This window comes from Lonchura striata, chromosome 12 (genome assembly GCF_046129695.1).
Source record: "Lonchura striata isolate bLonStr1 chromosome 12, bLonStr1.mat, whole genome shotgun sequence".
Classification (NCBI taxonomy): Eukaryota; Metazoa; Chordata; class Aves; order Passeriformes; family Estrildidae; genus Lonchura; species Lonchura striata.
The window spans coordinates 6,160,781-6,175,773 of NC_134614.1; the positions used below are offsets into that span (position 1 = coordinate 6,160,781).

The following is a 14,993-nucleotide window of genomic DNA, read 5'->3' on the forward strand; positions in this document are numbered from 1 at the left end:
AGTTGGTCTTAAGCCAAATTTAGCCTCGAAGGAGTAGTTCTAATACAAAAGTCTATTAATCTAAGAAAATCAGAGCAACATTTTGGCTGTTCAAACAACACACTAATCCAAGTACAAATAACTGTATATTAACTTCAGACAAACAATTGCCTCAGTTATTTACTCTGGTATCCAAGCAGCTTGATTTTCAAAATCACCACACATACAGAATTCAACTCCTTTCTTTTATAAACCAAGAAAGACTAATACAGAAAATTATAAATAGAAAACAATATCTGCTCTATCCCACAAATATATATTGACACCATTACTCTTTAATTGGAGCAGCTTGTTGGGTTAAAAGCAAGTAAGATGAACTGCGCAAGCAATGCTTTTCCTCCTTACTTGGGTTGTTTCCTGGATGAGAACTTCCTTTGAGGTAGGCACCGGGTAAGGCTTCAGGTCTGCCTTAATTGTGGCAAAAATGAACTCAGCATGTTGCTGGATGACAGTGTCCAGGTATTCCCCCTCTGGCAGGGCCCTGTAGTACACTGTGATCTCATCTGTGGGGACCAGGTTCCTCTGCAGGACACACATACACACACCATTACTGACAGCAAAACCACACTCCAAGGGAGGAATACTTGTCAAGTTAAAAAAAAAAAAGCTATTTATCAAGCAGTTGTTAAAAACTTCCACAAAAGACTTAGAAGAAAACAATGCTTCTACAGAAACACCAAGAATCTTAAAACATAGGAGTTTAGGCAAGATTAAGTATATTGACATTCACTATAGTGAAAATAAATTATAGTTTTATGTCATTACAGAATTGAATTTAAATCCAGTAACACACACGAGGTATTTCATGGCCACAATCCTTCCTGGTTATATTTTATACAGAAATAAATCCTCAAGTTTTATATATGTAAAAACCATTAAAATATATAAGTCTACATAGGTGTGTATATGTACAATCTACATAGATGATTTCTTAAATACATATAATGTAAAAAATATCTATTTTGGTAAAAATTTGTAGTTTTTCAGTCTGATGCTGAAGAAAGACCCTTTCCAACCCAGACTTTTCTATGAGTCTATGATTCACACAGCCTTAACTGCACTGATCTTTTCCAAAATAAAATGTCCCATGAAAATTTTCTCTACACATCCTTTAGAGCTCTTGCAAGGGAATCCAATCAGAAAGCCATACACAAGGAGTAAATGATACAGAGCTTCATGTTTAGTTAAAAATGCAGTCTCTGCATAGTGCCCAGACTGCTGGAAAGGAAATGAAAATGCCTTGTCCCACCCCACTGATTGCTCACCTTCTTGCGAAGCTTCTGGATGCGATTGATCACTTCCCGGGCAACTCCTTCATCCACCATGGATTGGTCTGGTGTCACATCCAGCAACACCAAAACCTGAACAAATGGACAAAACATTGATGAACAGGTGACAAACTGGAAACGAGGTGGAAGTAACACTCTCAGGAGCTCAGGATGCCTTCAGAGAGCTCCTCATGTACAAAACATGACGGTGGAGAGAATGTTGAATAGCTCCAGGATTCACACATTCCTGGAACGTGCTGAACTACCTGAACTAATAAACCCAAGCCAGCTTTATCTCACCATTTTCCTATTGTTTCCAGAGGAAAAAAAGAAAGAGAGAAAATAACCAATAAAATACCTGAGCATCGGAGTGTGCCTCGAACTGGGCAGATCCCTCTGTCATCTGATACATGAGACGGAGATCTTCCCCATGGAGTTCGTGTCCTTCCACAAAAATGCTGCCTGCAGGGTTGGCAGATGGAGGGCATCTCTTATCATCCAAGTAAAACCCCCAATTTTAAATTCAGAAAGCTTTAACCAAGTTTCAGACTTCAAACATGTGCCATGTATATATTGGCAATGCAGTCAAACAGCAGTTAAGCACTAGTAAGCAGCAGTGAATTATCCCACATTTCCATTTTTCACACAAGCACTTCTCCAGGCAGCAGAGCTCACTAAAACACAGGCACTTCAGCAACTGTTTGTGTAGAACCATCTGAATGGAATAAAACTTAAAAATAACCTCTATACTCCACCAACTCCGAATTTCCATTTAAGCAGTTTGCTAAACAGATATAGCTGCAAAATTCACACCCACTTGTAACTCTGGAATCAAAGGAATGCTTTTAGAATAAAACTGCACAAATACTCAGCTCCAATCTGATTCAGTCTCACAGAAAGCTTATTCTCTGCTTCATCTTGGCTTTACAGTAGCTCTTAGAATCAGAACATCCTGAGCTGGAAGGGACCCACAGGGATCCCCGGGTCCAAGCCCTGCACAGACACCCCAACAATCCCAGCCCGGGCATCCCTGACAGCGCTGTCCAAACTCTCCTGCAGCTCTGGCAGCCTCAGGGCTGTGCCCATTCCCTGGGGAGCCTGGCAGTGGTTGACACTCCCTGGGGAAGAACTTTTTCCTGTTATCAAAGGAATCTCTGACAGGAAGGAACAGTTTAACAGGAGAACAGTTTAAAATCAGTGTCTACATTTCTAAACTTTTCTTGCCAAAAAAACCCAGAAATAATAACCGCAAATTTTCTCCTCCTAACAGCTGAACAGGGATAATAAGAGAGAAGCAGGCCTTAAGCTGCCCTAAGCCCACAGAAGGATACCCTGCCATCCTCGAGGGGTCTGTCCCAGTACAGACCTGTCTCCTGGAACCTCTCCAGCTGCTCGCTGCTGAGCTCCTTGATGGCAGCCATGACGGGCTTGAAGGCGCCCTTGAGGCGGCGGCCCAGCACGGTGTGCTCGGGCTCGGCCCGCAGCCGCACGCCGAACCGGCCCTTGTCCGCAGACAGCGTCAGCGCCCGCACGTTCAGCTCCTGCAGGGACACAGCACAGCAGCTCAGCACGGCCAAGCGGCGAGGTGCAAGGCTTGGACGGGGCCGTCTCTACACACCGAGTCGTTGGGAGAGCAAACAAAGCCAATGCTGAGCCCACCCAGCAGCACAGCCCATCCCACCCTCAGCCCCCAGGGTGTTCTTTGTTATTACAGGCAGCTCTCGCCTCAAAGCAGCCCCTACTCAACAGCCCTTTGGATCTGCCCCTCACAACTGCCCGAAGAGCTAAACCCTCTGTGTGCAGCGGTGGAGCCAACGGCCTGGCAGAGCTAAGGAGAGCAAATTCTGCTGGAACAGTCCTTTCAGAACACACAGAGCCAGGAAATCATTACCAACCATTTCACGGTTGAGGCTGTACAAAATGGCCCCATTCTGTCTCCTCCTTACCTGTTCATTCCAGCTCCTCACTGTGCAGAAAAGCTTCTGGCTGTGTCCTGCAGCCAAAACAGCTTTATAAGACCTGCATGGACTTTAGGAGGGGCCCAAAACACTGCAGGAAGGTGTGTGCCCATTTTTCTGAGTTGCACATGCAGATTTTATTCCCATATCTGAAGGGAACATAGTGGTGCTGTGGGAATTTTTACACAACTGATTGAGAGGACAACATTATTTTCATATCAGGAAAGACCAAGGCTGGAATTCTTCGGAGAGAAGACAGCTGAAGGGGGACATGACTGGGGTTGGAAAACATGAGGCACAGACCTGCACGTACATTTCACTGCAATCCAGCAGGTTCTGTCTGCCAGGCTGCCCAACACTTGGAGCATTTGGTGTTTAATGCCCACTGGATGGTGGTGCGAGCTCCCATCACCATCCTACAGCATCACCAGGTGCACTTGGCAAACAAGCTGCTCCAAGGCATTTAGGAAGCAGAAGTAAATGGCAGCATCAGCATGACAGGACTAGCAAGTAGCCAAACATTTGGATTGAGAAATAATGCTTAAATACAACCTCTGAGCTGCAGCCTAATTCCCTAGGAAGTCCTACTGACATGAGGAGCCAAGAACACAACTGAATCTAATTTTATTTAATACATCTTTTAGGAAATCTAACGAAAATTATGCACTTCAGAAATTCAGTTTCAATGGGGTGCTGCTGGAAATGAGCCCATGAGTTGTAAACGACAACCTCGTGGGGGAAAAGAAATAATAATTCAAAAAATAGCACAAATTGAAAAATTACTTCGGGCCTGATTAGATAAATCAGAGAAGCCAACTCCATCAGGACAAGTTTTCTGTACTAATTAGATTAGGAAATCATTCTTTTGTACACATTATCCATTTAAAAACCCAGAATGAGTCTTAGAAAAACAGGCAAGTCTCTATCTTACGTCTGTTTACATCAGTCTCAGAGCATTGACTTAAAATAATTCTTAATTTTATCTTCCTAATTACTCAAAATTAGCTCTTTAACACATCTTTCAAGTCTCATGGGGACATACTGAGGCAAGCAGCCCTTCTCATGACAGCTGAAGAGCTGCACATGGAGTGCCTGAACATACAAGAGCCTTTAGCTGGTGCCATTTGCCCGGTCCTCAGAACAAGGACAGAAATGTCAGAAATGCTGTGCTTCAGCTAGGCTGGGCTTTCTAAGCAGGCAGCCTAAAAAGGAAAATAAGTACTCATTATGTAATAGTGTAAGAAATGAAAAACTGCTGGGCCCCCAGCCACAGCTCCTGTCAGATAATTCAGCCCTGTCACAGGCTTGGTTCCTGGGTTTGATGGAGAAGTCAATTTTCTGTTTTACGGCAGACCTACACAGGGCTGGGGATTGGAGGGAATACAAAGCTTGAATGGAAACAAGATTCTGACTGTGCACAGAGTCAAATTTACAGATAAAATCTTTCCCTAGAAGCAGCTGGGAAGAAAAGTCCTGACCTAGGCTTGTAAAAGGCCTCAAAGAGAAATGAACAAAATGCAACTGTGTCCAGTTGCTAAAAGCCTTCTGGGTTTATTTCATTTCATGATCTTGGCTATTTTTGCATGACAACTCTATAATCTGGCAAGTTCTAATATTAAAATCCATTTATTTAAATTACTTGCTGTGTTCTGAAGATGAGAGAGGAGCACTGCAGATCAAAGACTACAGCTCCTTCTGCAAAAGCCATGAATGAAATTTCTGAAGAATTGACAAGTATACTTTCCCCATTCTTTTGTCAGAAACTACACAAAATTAAATGGTGTAATTCTCCTTACCCATTACCTCTGGCATCTGCAAATTTACTCCTGGCAATCACTGAAGGTTCTAAAGCTCTGAATAGGCAGGAGGTTGATGAACAAAGCTGCAAATGCAGCCCAAGCAATGCTGCCCAGCCTGCCTGTAATCACTGACCTCTTTAGCTCTGCACCATCCAGTAAACAACAGGATTGACTGCCATGCAGTACAATAAAACACACACTAAGCTCCAGCAGCAGCTTGTTGAATTTTAAGACACATAATAAAACCAGGACAATAGACAGCACTTTGTGTTTGTGCTTCCACAAAGGCACTGAGCTTGTTTTAACTCATCTCTCCAGAAGAGACACTTTTGTCTGCAGTAGCAAAGGAATACAGATCAAAACATACTAATGTACAATCCAATTATGTAATAATTTAAAAATTGTTAGCTTCTTTTGTTACCTTTTATTAGCTGTAGAAGCTGACAACAAATTCTAGCAACTACTCTTTTGGAAGTAATTTGAGGAAGCAAACCTCATCTACCTCAAAACTATCTCTAGAATTTAAAATTCATTTCTCAGATCCAAAAAAAGGGACAAACATTTGCCTAAATTTCACAGAATTCCGCTGTTGAAGAGACTCAGATATTGAAATGATTATAATTAATAATAACAGCAATTCTGAAGAGAGAGATCATAACTGCCAAGTCTAAGAGCAATAATCAATAAGTTAACATGACAGAAAAGCTTTACAGTCCCACTTGCAAATCAATTACTATTTTTTAAATTAAAATTCCTCTAGTGAATAATTCTTAGGAATTTAACTCCCATGGTAACTAAAAGCAAGCAGCAAACAGCACTGATGAAGAGGTCCTGTGCACTGAGCTGTGACTTCCTGAGCCAGTGCTCATTCCCCCAGCAGAATTTTTAGACTTTCCACAGATATGTAATTTAGGCTTGAGGAAAGCTTATGTTGCTGGAATTATATGTAACACAAGTTTCAGAGGTCCTCCTGTGCTTCACCTCCTGAATTCCCTGACTGACATGGCTATCTTCACCAAGACAAGTGAGGTGAGCTGATCCTCTTTAGGAAGATGCACATTTTTGTTTTCTTTGACAAGGTAAAGGAGATGACCTTGGCAATGGCAACTTAACCATAAGAAGATGGCATATTTTAAGCAGATGTGCTGTTACAGATGACTCACTGAAGGGAAGAAAGGATCCTTAAGCTCCCAAGAACAGACACAGGATAAAGAACAAGCACAGGACAAGGGCCACACCATTTAACCACAAGGGAAACCCCCCTCAGATCCTTAATGCCAGTCGGAACAGAACAAGAATTTTGTGTCACTGATCCTTGATGATGGATTTCATGGCTTTAGAGAATGCAAACAGGCCAGATCCTAACAGCCTCAGTCCAATGTGTCAGTTTGTAGGATTAAGTATTTCTCAACACTAAACTGACTTTGGCACATCACCCACTAATATCCTTTTCATTACAGCTCTCCTGGAAATTCAATTCACCTGTGAAACGTTAATATGGTCAACAGGGGAGGTTGTTCAGGTAACCAACAGACACAATCCCCTCAAACATGATGTTCTTACCTCAAGTACATACTTCTCTAAAGACCTGATGTTTTCCAGAGCCGCTGGATCCTGGTGGATAACTACTACTTCTTTCAAAGGATACTGGGGGGAAAAAAAAAAAACAAACCAGAAACTTAACTACTCAAAGTTACAAAGCTGTCACACATTCCCAAGGAGATATGAGGAATTCTAACCTTGACTGGGATGGTTTTTCTGTCTCTGATCACTCGTCCCAGCTCAATCACAGACTGCAAACAAGAAACGGCACTTTCAATTTTTTTGTCGATGAGATCCTCCCTAGATTAGAAAGGACACATTATAATTGCTGCATTTTCATCACATCTCTTTGAGCAGATGGAAAACATTTTACCCCCTTGTCTGACATTTCCTGCAAGACTCAATTATGCCCTGGTTGGGGCAATTTGAAAAACGAACAAACAGGTTTTTCCTCTCTGTGGAGAAAATGAGGAGGAAATAAATTGCTGAAAACAAATAGCAGAGCTATTTTTACATCTTTTGTTAGCACCTCTCACAAGGTGCAGAGGACTGAGTCATGCAACCTATTCTAGTAATAGCCAATAAAAAGTACAATTTACATTAATAATATCATAAGAAGATGCAGAAAGATATTATAAATAGGGTACTTATAGCAACAATGAATTCCCTGTAACAACAATGCACTGGATCTCAATTTATCATCTTTTCCAGAAACTGCAGATATTTGAGCTTGATGTTTTAGAGCTTTAACATCTTTTTGGGCTCAATAATTTTAACACCCTTCCATTCTGAGGCTAAGCAGGGTTGGGTTTTTTTTGCCATTTGGGGTTTTTTGGGGGGTGAAGTGGAGAGAGAATTTGGGCTGAATTTGTGACTTTTTTTTTTTTTTGAGGCAAATGACATTTATGTCTTGTTTCAAATGTACAAGCAGTGAAATGTTATGAAAATGTGTTTCTCCTGATTTGTTGAGTAGATGCACTAACTAGACAGCTCCTTTAAAACCACTCAGGTATCAAAGTAAGAGCAGAGGTATTGGTTAAAAAGACAGATATTAATAAAATTAAATGAACACAGATACTTGCTGCAATCTAAGGAGCAGAAGTACTGGGATGAAAACTACAACTCCAGTAAGGCCTGGCCAGAAAAACAGAACTGATGAAGCAAAACTTACAACTGAAATATGCCCATTGCAGCATTAAGGCTCTGAGTTGCTTCTACCTCTTTTGAAGCTTTTGTTCTTCCAAAAGCCAGTCCCAGAGGATGCTCCCCCAACAGCTTGGAAATGTGGAAATTACAAGATGGAGTATTTTGTTCCCAGAAAGCTTCATACAGGATTATGTGACATTTCAATATCACTGAACCACATTGCAGAGCCACAACACACAAGAGTATTTTTCAAAGGCTGAATGCAAATCCACAAAATTTAATGCAACCCATCTGTTCAGACACTGAGCAACCAAGCAGGACCTCGGTGGGGTTTTAACACACGTGCTGAGTCAAGCTCAGCTGTGAAAGTGGCCAGGTCCTTCAGCTTTATCTGCACTCCTCATACTGGTAAAGTGGTATTTTCTCTAACTGCATAAAATGTCTCTTCCTATTAACTAACAGTATTGTCCTTATGCTGTATCAGAAAATTTTCAAAGTAAATGCAGTGATGTGCTTTGCAACTCCAGGTGAAACTCCAACAATACTCTGTGTTTGAAAAGGCTTTTTTGTACAAGGGGACAACTGGGATCAATAAATTCCACAACTAGTAACAGACAGAAACCCAAACAAAATGCAACACAGAGAAAAGTGGTGCAAGCTTCAAATACATCCCACATTTGCAGGATGCAGCATGAACTGCAGTGAAGAGTGACTAAGACACTTTTAAATGCTTGTGCGACACCCATGCCTGAACCGAGTCCCTGCAAACAGCTCTCCATCCTTCCCTGACTCCATTCTACAGGAGCCCAATCTTATTCCTGGCAGCTCCCTGATGAGGATGGCATTCCTTGATTACATATTCTTCACAGCACTTGCCCAGGGAACAGAAAATCAGCACCATCATTATGTCAATCTCCAGCTCCCTGTTGCAGTAACTCTCATTATTAAAGCTCTCACAAAGACCATACACCCTCCTCAAAGCATGCAGCAGCCATAAAAAGATACACCATTAGAGAAGGCTTAAATTTTTAAACTGTAAAGTATCAAGGTCAGGTCCCCTGTCCTTGAGGGTTTTCACACTCAGCTGCAACACTGAAGGGACATTTTTTCTCTTATTTTCAGATACCCAGAGCAGACAGTGCTGCAGGAACTTAATCCACTGCAATACCAGTGATCTCTCTGATCCTTTAGGGCCTTTCACAGTTAGGCACTACAGCTTTGAGCCAACACACAGTTTGAGGAGTAAAAAGGGATATTCCTGCCCACAAAAGGAAAATATTATGAATTTGGAACATGCATTCCTCCTAATTGCTTTCCTTCCTATCTCCAGTCCTTTAAGCTAACACAAATCTACTGCCTAAATATGGAGGGAAAATTCCCAGCTAAAACTGAGGGTGGAGTGTGAAGTGTACTGCAAAGGAAATGTTCTCCTACAGCAAAGAGAGTAAAATTCTTTAGATTTTAATCAAAATATAAACATTCTTGTGCTCATAGAAAAAACATGTTCACTAGCATCCTAAAGTTTTTTCAGAGAAAAGGAATATTTTATTAAAGCAGTTTTATTTCTTATTATGCAGTTTTAAACACAAGTGAGGGAGCACTGTTCTGTGAAATAAAAAAAAAAAAGAAATAAAATAAAATAAACCAAACCCACAAACCCCAAAAATGAACAAAAATCCCCCAACAAACAACCAAACCCCAACTTTGCCACCTAAGAGATGCCTCTTACCTGACTTGGGGGAGCATGAGGTAGTGAATGCTCTCAGTGTTCTTCTCCTGGACCGAGGCTGGATCAATGAGTGTTTTCAGATTCTGGTACATCAGCTCAGTGATAAATGGAGTATATGGTGCCTGTAATGTTGCATTCAATCACCACTTTCCTTTATTGCTTGGACATTATAAATCAGTAATACCATGAATTACATAAGGGCAGTTCAGCAAAAACAATGCTTACACAGTGTCTGCGACTGGGATGTTATTCAAAATGCAGACTGAAATAAATAATGGATTTCAGACTACTTATTTACCTCCTGCCTAATATTTAAATGTTATTTTTGGGCATCAGGGAAGAAATTATAATGTGTCTTTGTCAATAAGGTGATACAGACCTTCTTTTTACTACCATGGGGTAGACATAAGCAAAGAAGAGGGCAAGATGGAAAATGAACTGTACTACACAAATATGCTTTTGTATTAACTGCTTTAAAGTGCTGTTGAGAGTGGGGTGTAATTCCCTTACCATGAGTCTGCACATGGAGAACAAGACACTAAACAAAGTTTCCAAGGCCATAATGCAGTCCTCAGTCCCATTCTCGCCCTAAATGAAGAATTCACCAAGAAAAATAGCCATTTTAGGATCAGGAAATGCACTTCAATAGGCTTCAAAAGTTTCCTATCTTAATACAATACACTTGTTTTCCAAACTGTATTAACACTGGTCAATTCCACTGAGCAAGTTATTATTGGGCATTTTGGTTGGTTTTTCCCACAAAACAGAGAGGAGAAAGAAAAGTTAATTTTTGTGCCACTCTCAGGCACAAAATGACAGCATTTAAAGCCAAGACCTTGTGCAGAGCTGCCATGAATGCCATTCCCAGGGACTGCCAGGGCCTTGTTGCCAGGGCAGGAGTGCAGCAGCTGATCCCTACCTTGAGCCTCCTGCGGTTCATTCTGACGTACCAGTTGGTCAGAACATCCACAAACTTCACCAGCCGGGGCACCACCGTGTACAGCCTGTAAGCTGCAAGGAAAATGGTTCCTGCAGGTCAAACCTGCCCTCTGCACTTAGAAACCACATCATCCTTTACAGCCCTGGTGTTAAACACAGCAGAAAGCTCCAAAGAGTGACCAAATATTGATCATTTTACAGCTTTATTTTGAATATGCACAGCATCACTTTCATGCTCAAGACAAACACATTCCCCCCTCCCAAACTCTTCCCTAATCCCACACAAACAGACATTATGGGAGCCTTATGCTTTTATCTGACTGGTAAAGAGGATAGTGGATAAGAGACTATTAATGGCAAGGGATTGGGCAAATCCTCCATTTGCACATGCTGCAAACACAGCCGAGGCACTGTTAAGTTGAACAGAAATTACTGCAGAATCGGAAAATAAAATTTTCTTAATTACTGCCAACGCTTCCTCCTTTTGCTCAGCAGATTCAAAATTCAACCAAGTCTCCCTGAATTAATTATAGTTTTCCACTATTTTTCTAGGTAACAGGGTAAGCTAAAATGCAAAGCAGCAGCAAGGGTGATGAGGTAAGAGATAAACAGAGCTGTATTTTCAAGTTCTGTGTAACTGAAATAATGGAAAGCTGCCAGCACCAAGGTCATCCTCAACATCACTATGCAACAGGGAAACAAATTTCAGCTGTTCCTGAGAAAATTGGGGGATAAGGGGGACAGACCTTACACAGGACTCCATTTTCTAAAGAAATTTTCTAAGGAAAACTTTAACTTCTCTAAAAGCCAAGAGCTTCTTGAGCTCCATTCTGAAGCAGGTTCATTAATCAAGCAGCTATTGAATAAAATGGATCTTGGCTTTAAAAGCTCCACCACACTTTTCACTGTGTTTCATAGAACAGAAGTGTTTTTAAAGGCAAATAACTGGGATTTAAACCTAAAAAGGAATGCCCAGAAGATCCACACCATGGTGGGGAAGACATTATTTATGGGGGAATTTGTATCTCTAAAACATCCTAACCTTTCCATTATTTGTTAGGAGAGCTGATATACACAAATATTAAAATAATCAAAAATCCCACCCTTCAGGGACAGTGTATCTTTAATAAGAAATACAGTATTAACCTGTAAAAATGTATTTCTCTTCTCAATAGCTGTGACCAAATTGTGAAATATGCTCTTTGTGACTCAGGAAAAAGCCATGGATGTACATGGAGACACTACACACTTCTTTCCATTTTGGTCACCAGGCGAAAAGATGTTTTACTAAAATAAGTGCTTGTATTGGGTACTTTAGTAGAAAATAAATGCCTAATAAGGTTTATTGATTTCTAATACAGAATATTAACACCCCTGAAACACACCAGCTTTCAGCACAATGTAGCTTGTGCCATTTTCCATGAATATTGGGAATGGGGCTGGGCCTCTTCTTCTCCAGCTGCACACACTCCTGGAAGGCAAAGCTCTCCCATGTAGGACCAGCAGAGAGCTGTTCCCTGTCTCTGGAGTTTTTCCAGGCTCTCTCAAGCACCCAGAGTTGGAGGGGGCACAGGCTGAGCCCCTTCCCTGCCCCTCAGCCCATCCAGGTGAGGTCAATCTCACTCTGACCCCACCTGGGCTGACACTGCCACCTCTCCAAGTGCCAGGACAAACTGGGGCAGAATTACCATAAGCTGGACTTAATGGAAACATTTTTCCAGAGGCAGGAGCTGGGTGTAAAATTCAGCTCCACTAACAGGCGCTGGATGAAATGGAAGAAGCAGAACCCAGCTGTAGCACTTCCCTGGTCACTGGGGTCTCCTCAGCAGTGCCAGTTTCAAACCTGTGTCTTCTTACACCCCATGACCTCCAGCTGCAGGAATTTCTATTTTTATTAATCTCATTTATCAAGCATTTGACATTATCAGTCACCATTATAATCTTCCCTTGTCTCTTCCTAACATTTTTCCTACTTGAAGTGATACAAAGTAGAAAATATTTTCAAAAAAAAAAAAGAGGCTTGTAAAAGAGATTAGAGTATCATACACAGTACACAAATTCACTTCATCTCATTAAGATCTGCCTGACTGAATCCAGAGTTTATGCAGAAAAATAAACTGAAAAATTCTGTTTATTAATCCCTTCCACATGAGACTGCCACTCATTTGATGAGCACATGATGTTATCTTCATCTAACACAAGACAACAGTATTTCCTAACAACACTGCCTTGGAAGTCTGCATTGTCATTTTCCAACAGGAACTCTCTTCTGCTTGGAAGTATCTTCTTACTTTATAAAGATGGTCACTGACACATCCCTTTTTGTCAGCTTCATCTTCCTCTCAGAAGTCCAGAACAGATAATTCAAGTTTCTATCCCCATATTCACCTTCCTACAAATATTTCTATTTAAACCACGTACTGATCCATGATCCCAGGTTCACAAACTCACAAAGGAATTTTCTGCTGTCCCTCAGAGTATTTTCCTCTTCACAAGCAGCACATAAACTTGCACAGGCTCTGCTTATTTCTGCTTGGCAACACATGAAACTCAACACAAACCATCATCAAATTCCAAGGACAACAACTTGCAAGCCATATTTTCATCAATGAGAGCCAGCTTTTATCATATTGCTAGGTTGGGTAGCTTGAGGATTCTTTCTTCCTTTAATGAAATGTTCTTAGATGAGCTCACATGAACTCTGCTTGTACCAATGACCTGGTTCAGCTGTCACAGCCAGATAAAACTGTACTGCTCGTGGTGACAGTGACCATCCCATCAGTCAGAGGGGAAAGCAAGGGATGAGTGCAGTGCAGGGTTCTCCTGTGTCCTGCTGAACTCACATCCGGCATTCAGCTATTTCCTTATTACCTGTTATCCCACTTAACACCTTCCTTCCCAAGCCCAAGGCTTCTAACATTCTTCTGAGGGCAACTTAAGATCACAGGCATTGAGGGGAGTTATTTGTTTATTCATGACCGGGAGTGACAATGGCCAAATCCATCTTCTTTCCAGGATCTGGGTTTCCAGCGACCTCAAATGCACCAAAACCTCTCCAAATCCCATCTGCAAGTTTATCAACTACTTCAGGGGGTTCTTACAGCATCTTCTCTTTGCAATTAAGTGTCCCAATGTAATGTGAGCATCAAGAGGTATGGGATGATGAAAAAGACAACATGCAGGAAAAAAAACCTGGACAGTATCTTCTTACAGCTATCCTAATACACTTACCCTAATTCTGCTGCACACACTCCCAAAGCATGGTTCCAAAGAAACCCTCTCCAAGGAACTATACCAGGGAAAAACTTATTGCCAGTGCTCATATACCCATCAAAATTATTTTATTCAGCTGACTTGAGCACTGCCCATTTTATCCCTTTTTTTACAGCTTCTTCAAATTCTATTTGGCTTCCTTTTCACTGCTGTCTTTCAGTGACTATTATAATATTATTAATTGCTCCAAGCACAGCAGACGTTGTTACAGCAACAAGCTCCATCACCGAGCGCACAGGATTAGCTGTGACAAAAAAAGCCTCATCACTTTTTGAAATCTCATGAACAAGCATAGCAAAATCTGACTTAACACCCATGAAAAGAAGCGTTCCATGGATTATGGCAGCTGGTTAAATATTTCCTTCCTTTTATCAGAGTCTCTAACAGAATTTGGGAATCTCTGTGTGGAAAGGCAAGTTCTGCAATCAAACATGAAACACCCCCAGACCCCCTGAGCAAAAATGCATACCTGCCATTTCAGCTTTGAAGAACTGGATGAGAGACTGGGTGAAAGAAAGAATCCATTTATCCATGATGTTATTGCTTTCCTTAACTGTGTTCTCATTGTAAAGGAATTCTCTTCCCTCATCCTATCATCAAAACACAAAGCACATTTCCAAGGCATCAGGGTACATAATCAAACTCTATATCCAATTACCTGTCAGCTACCACTATTTTGGCATCTTCCCTGAGTTATACTGATCTCCTACCAGCAAACATTAAATTCCAGCCACAGGTATGTAAGAGAAGGAGTTGTGGAAAACCTGTCTCACTCCTGCCTCACCACCACCTTTAACTGCAAAGGAGGCTGGTGATTTGGGCCTCTTAAAGCAGATAAAAAGTAGTACCAATCCTTTTCCCAGCCCCTAGACACAGAGTAGGATCCCTGAATTTACACAGCTCCTTCATCCAGGAGGGTCTGTGGCATTTCTAAGGAATTCACTATGCAGATGGATTCTATTTGGAGAGTGGGCCTACTTTTTTAATAACATGGGACAATCTCAACACATTGAAACACAGATGAATGTAGCAACCTGAAAAATAGGTGGAATTTTTAGCATCCAACATGCACACAATGCATTTTTGCTGCTTTCCAGAGCACTGATGTTTGCAGTCATCTGAAAAATGGCATCACTTTGCTGCTTTGCATGACCTTGCAAGCAATACCATGTCTGACTCTTTCCTACATTCTTACAACAGGCTGGAAAAGAGGTTTTTTGGTTTTTTTCTTTAATTTACATTGTTGTTTTTTTTTAATTTACAAAAAGTATTTTACAGCTGGTTTTAAAAGCCTTTAAAC

At 41.2% G+C, this 14,993-nt stretch overlaps 1 protein-coding gene across 3 annotated transcripts in view; it reads right to left on the bottom strand.

The window, feature by feature from the left end:
- The window catches only part of IARS1 (isoleucyl-tRNA synthetase 1), a 93,681-nt gene that overhangs the window by 15,193 nt on the left and 63,495 nt on the right, over positions 1 to 14,993 (bottom strand). For all 3 annotated transcript variants that reach the window (XM_021530477.3, XM_077786068.1, XM_031505989.2), the window contains 10 exons: positions 14,163 to 14,283; positions 10,401 to 10,492; positions 9,992 to 10,069; positions 9,482 to 9,603; positions 6,804 to 6,906; positions 6,628 to 6,711; positions 2,674 to 2,848; positions 1,666 to 1,769; positions 1,305 to 1,400; positions 385 to 561 (listed from right to left, as the gene is read on the bottom strand). In XM_021530477.3, the coding sequence (XP_021386152.1) occupies positions 385 to 561; positions 1,305 to 1,400; positions 1,666 to 1,769; positions 2,674 to 2,848; positions 6,628 to 6,711; positions 6,804 to 6,906; positions 9,482 to 9,603; positions 9,992 to 10,069; positions 10,401 to 10,492; positions 14,163 to 14,283 (1,152 nt within the window). The remainder of the gene's footprint in view (positions 1 to 384; positions 562 to 1,304; positions 1,401 to 1,665; positions 1,770 to 2,673; positions 2,849 to 6,627; positions 6,712 to 6,803; positions 6,907 to 9,481; positions 9,604 to 9,991; positions 10,070 to 10,400; positions 10,493 to 14,162; positions 14,284 to 14,993) is intronic.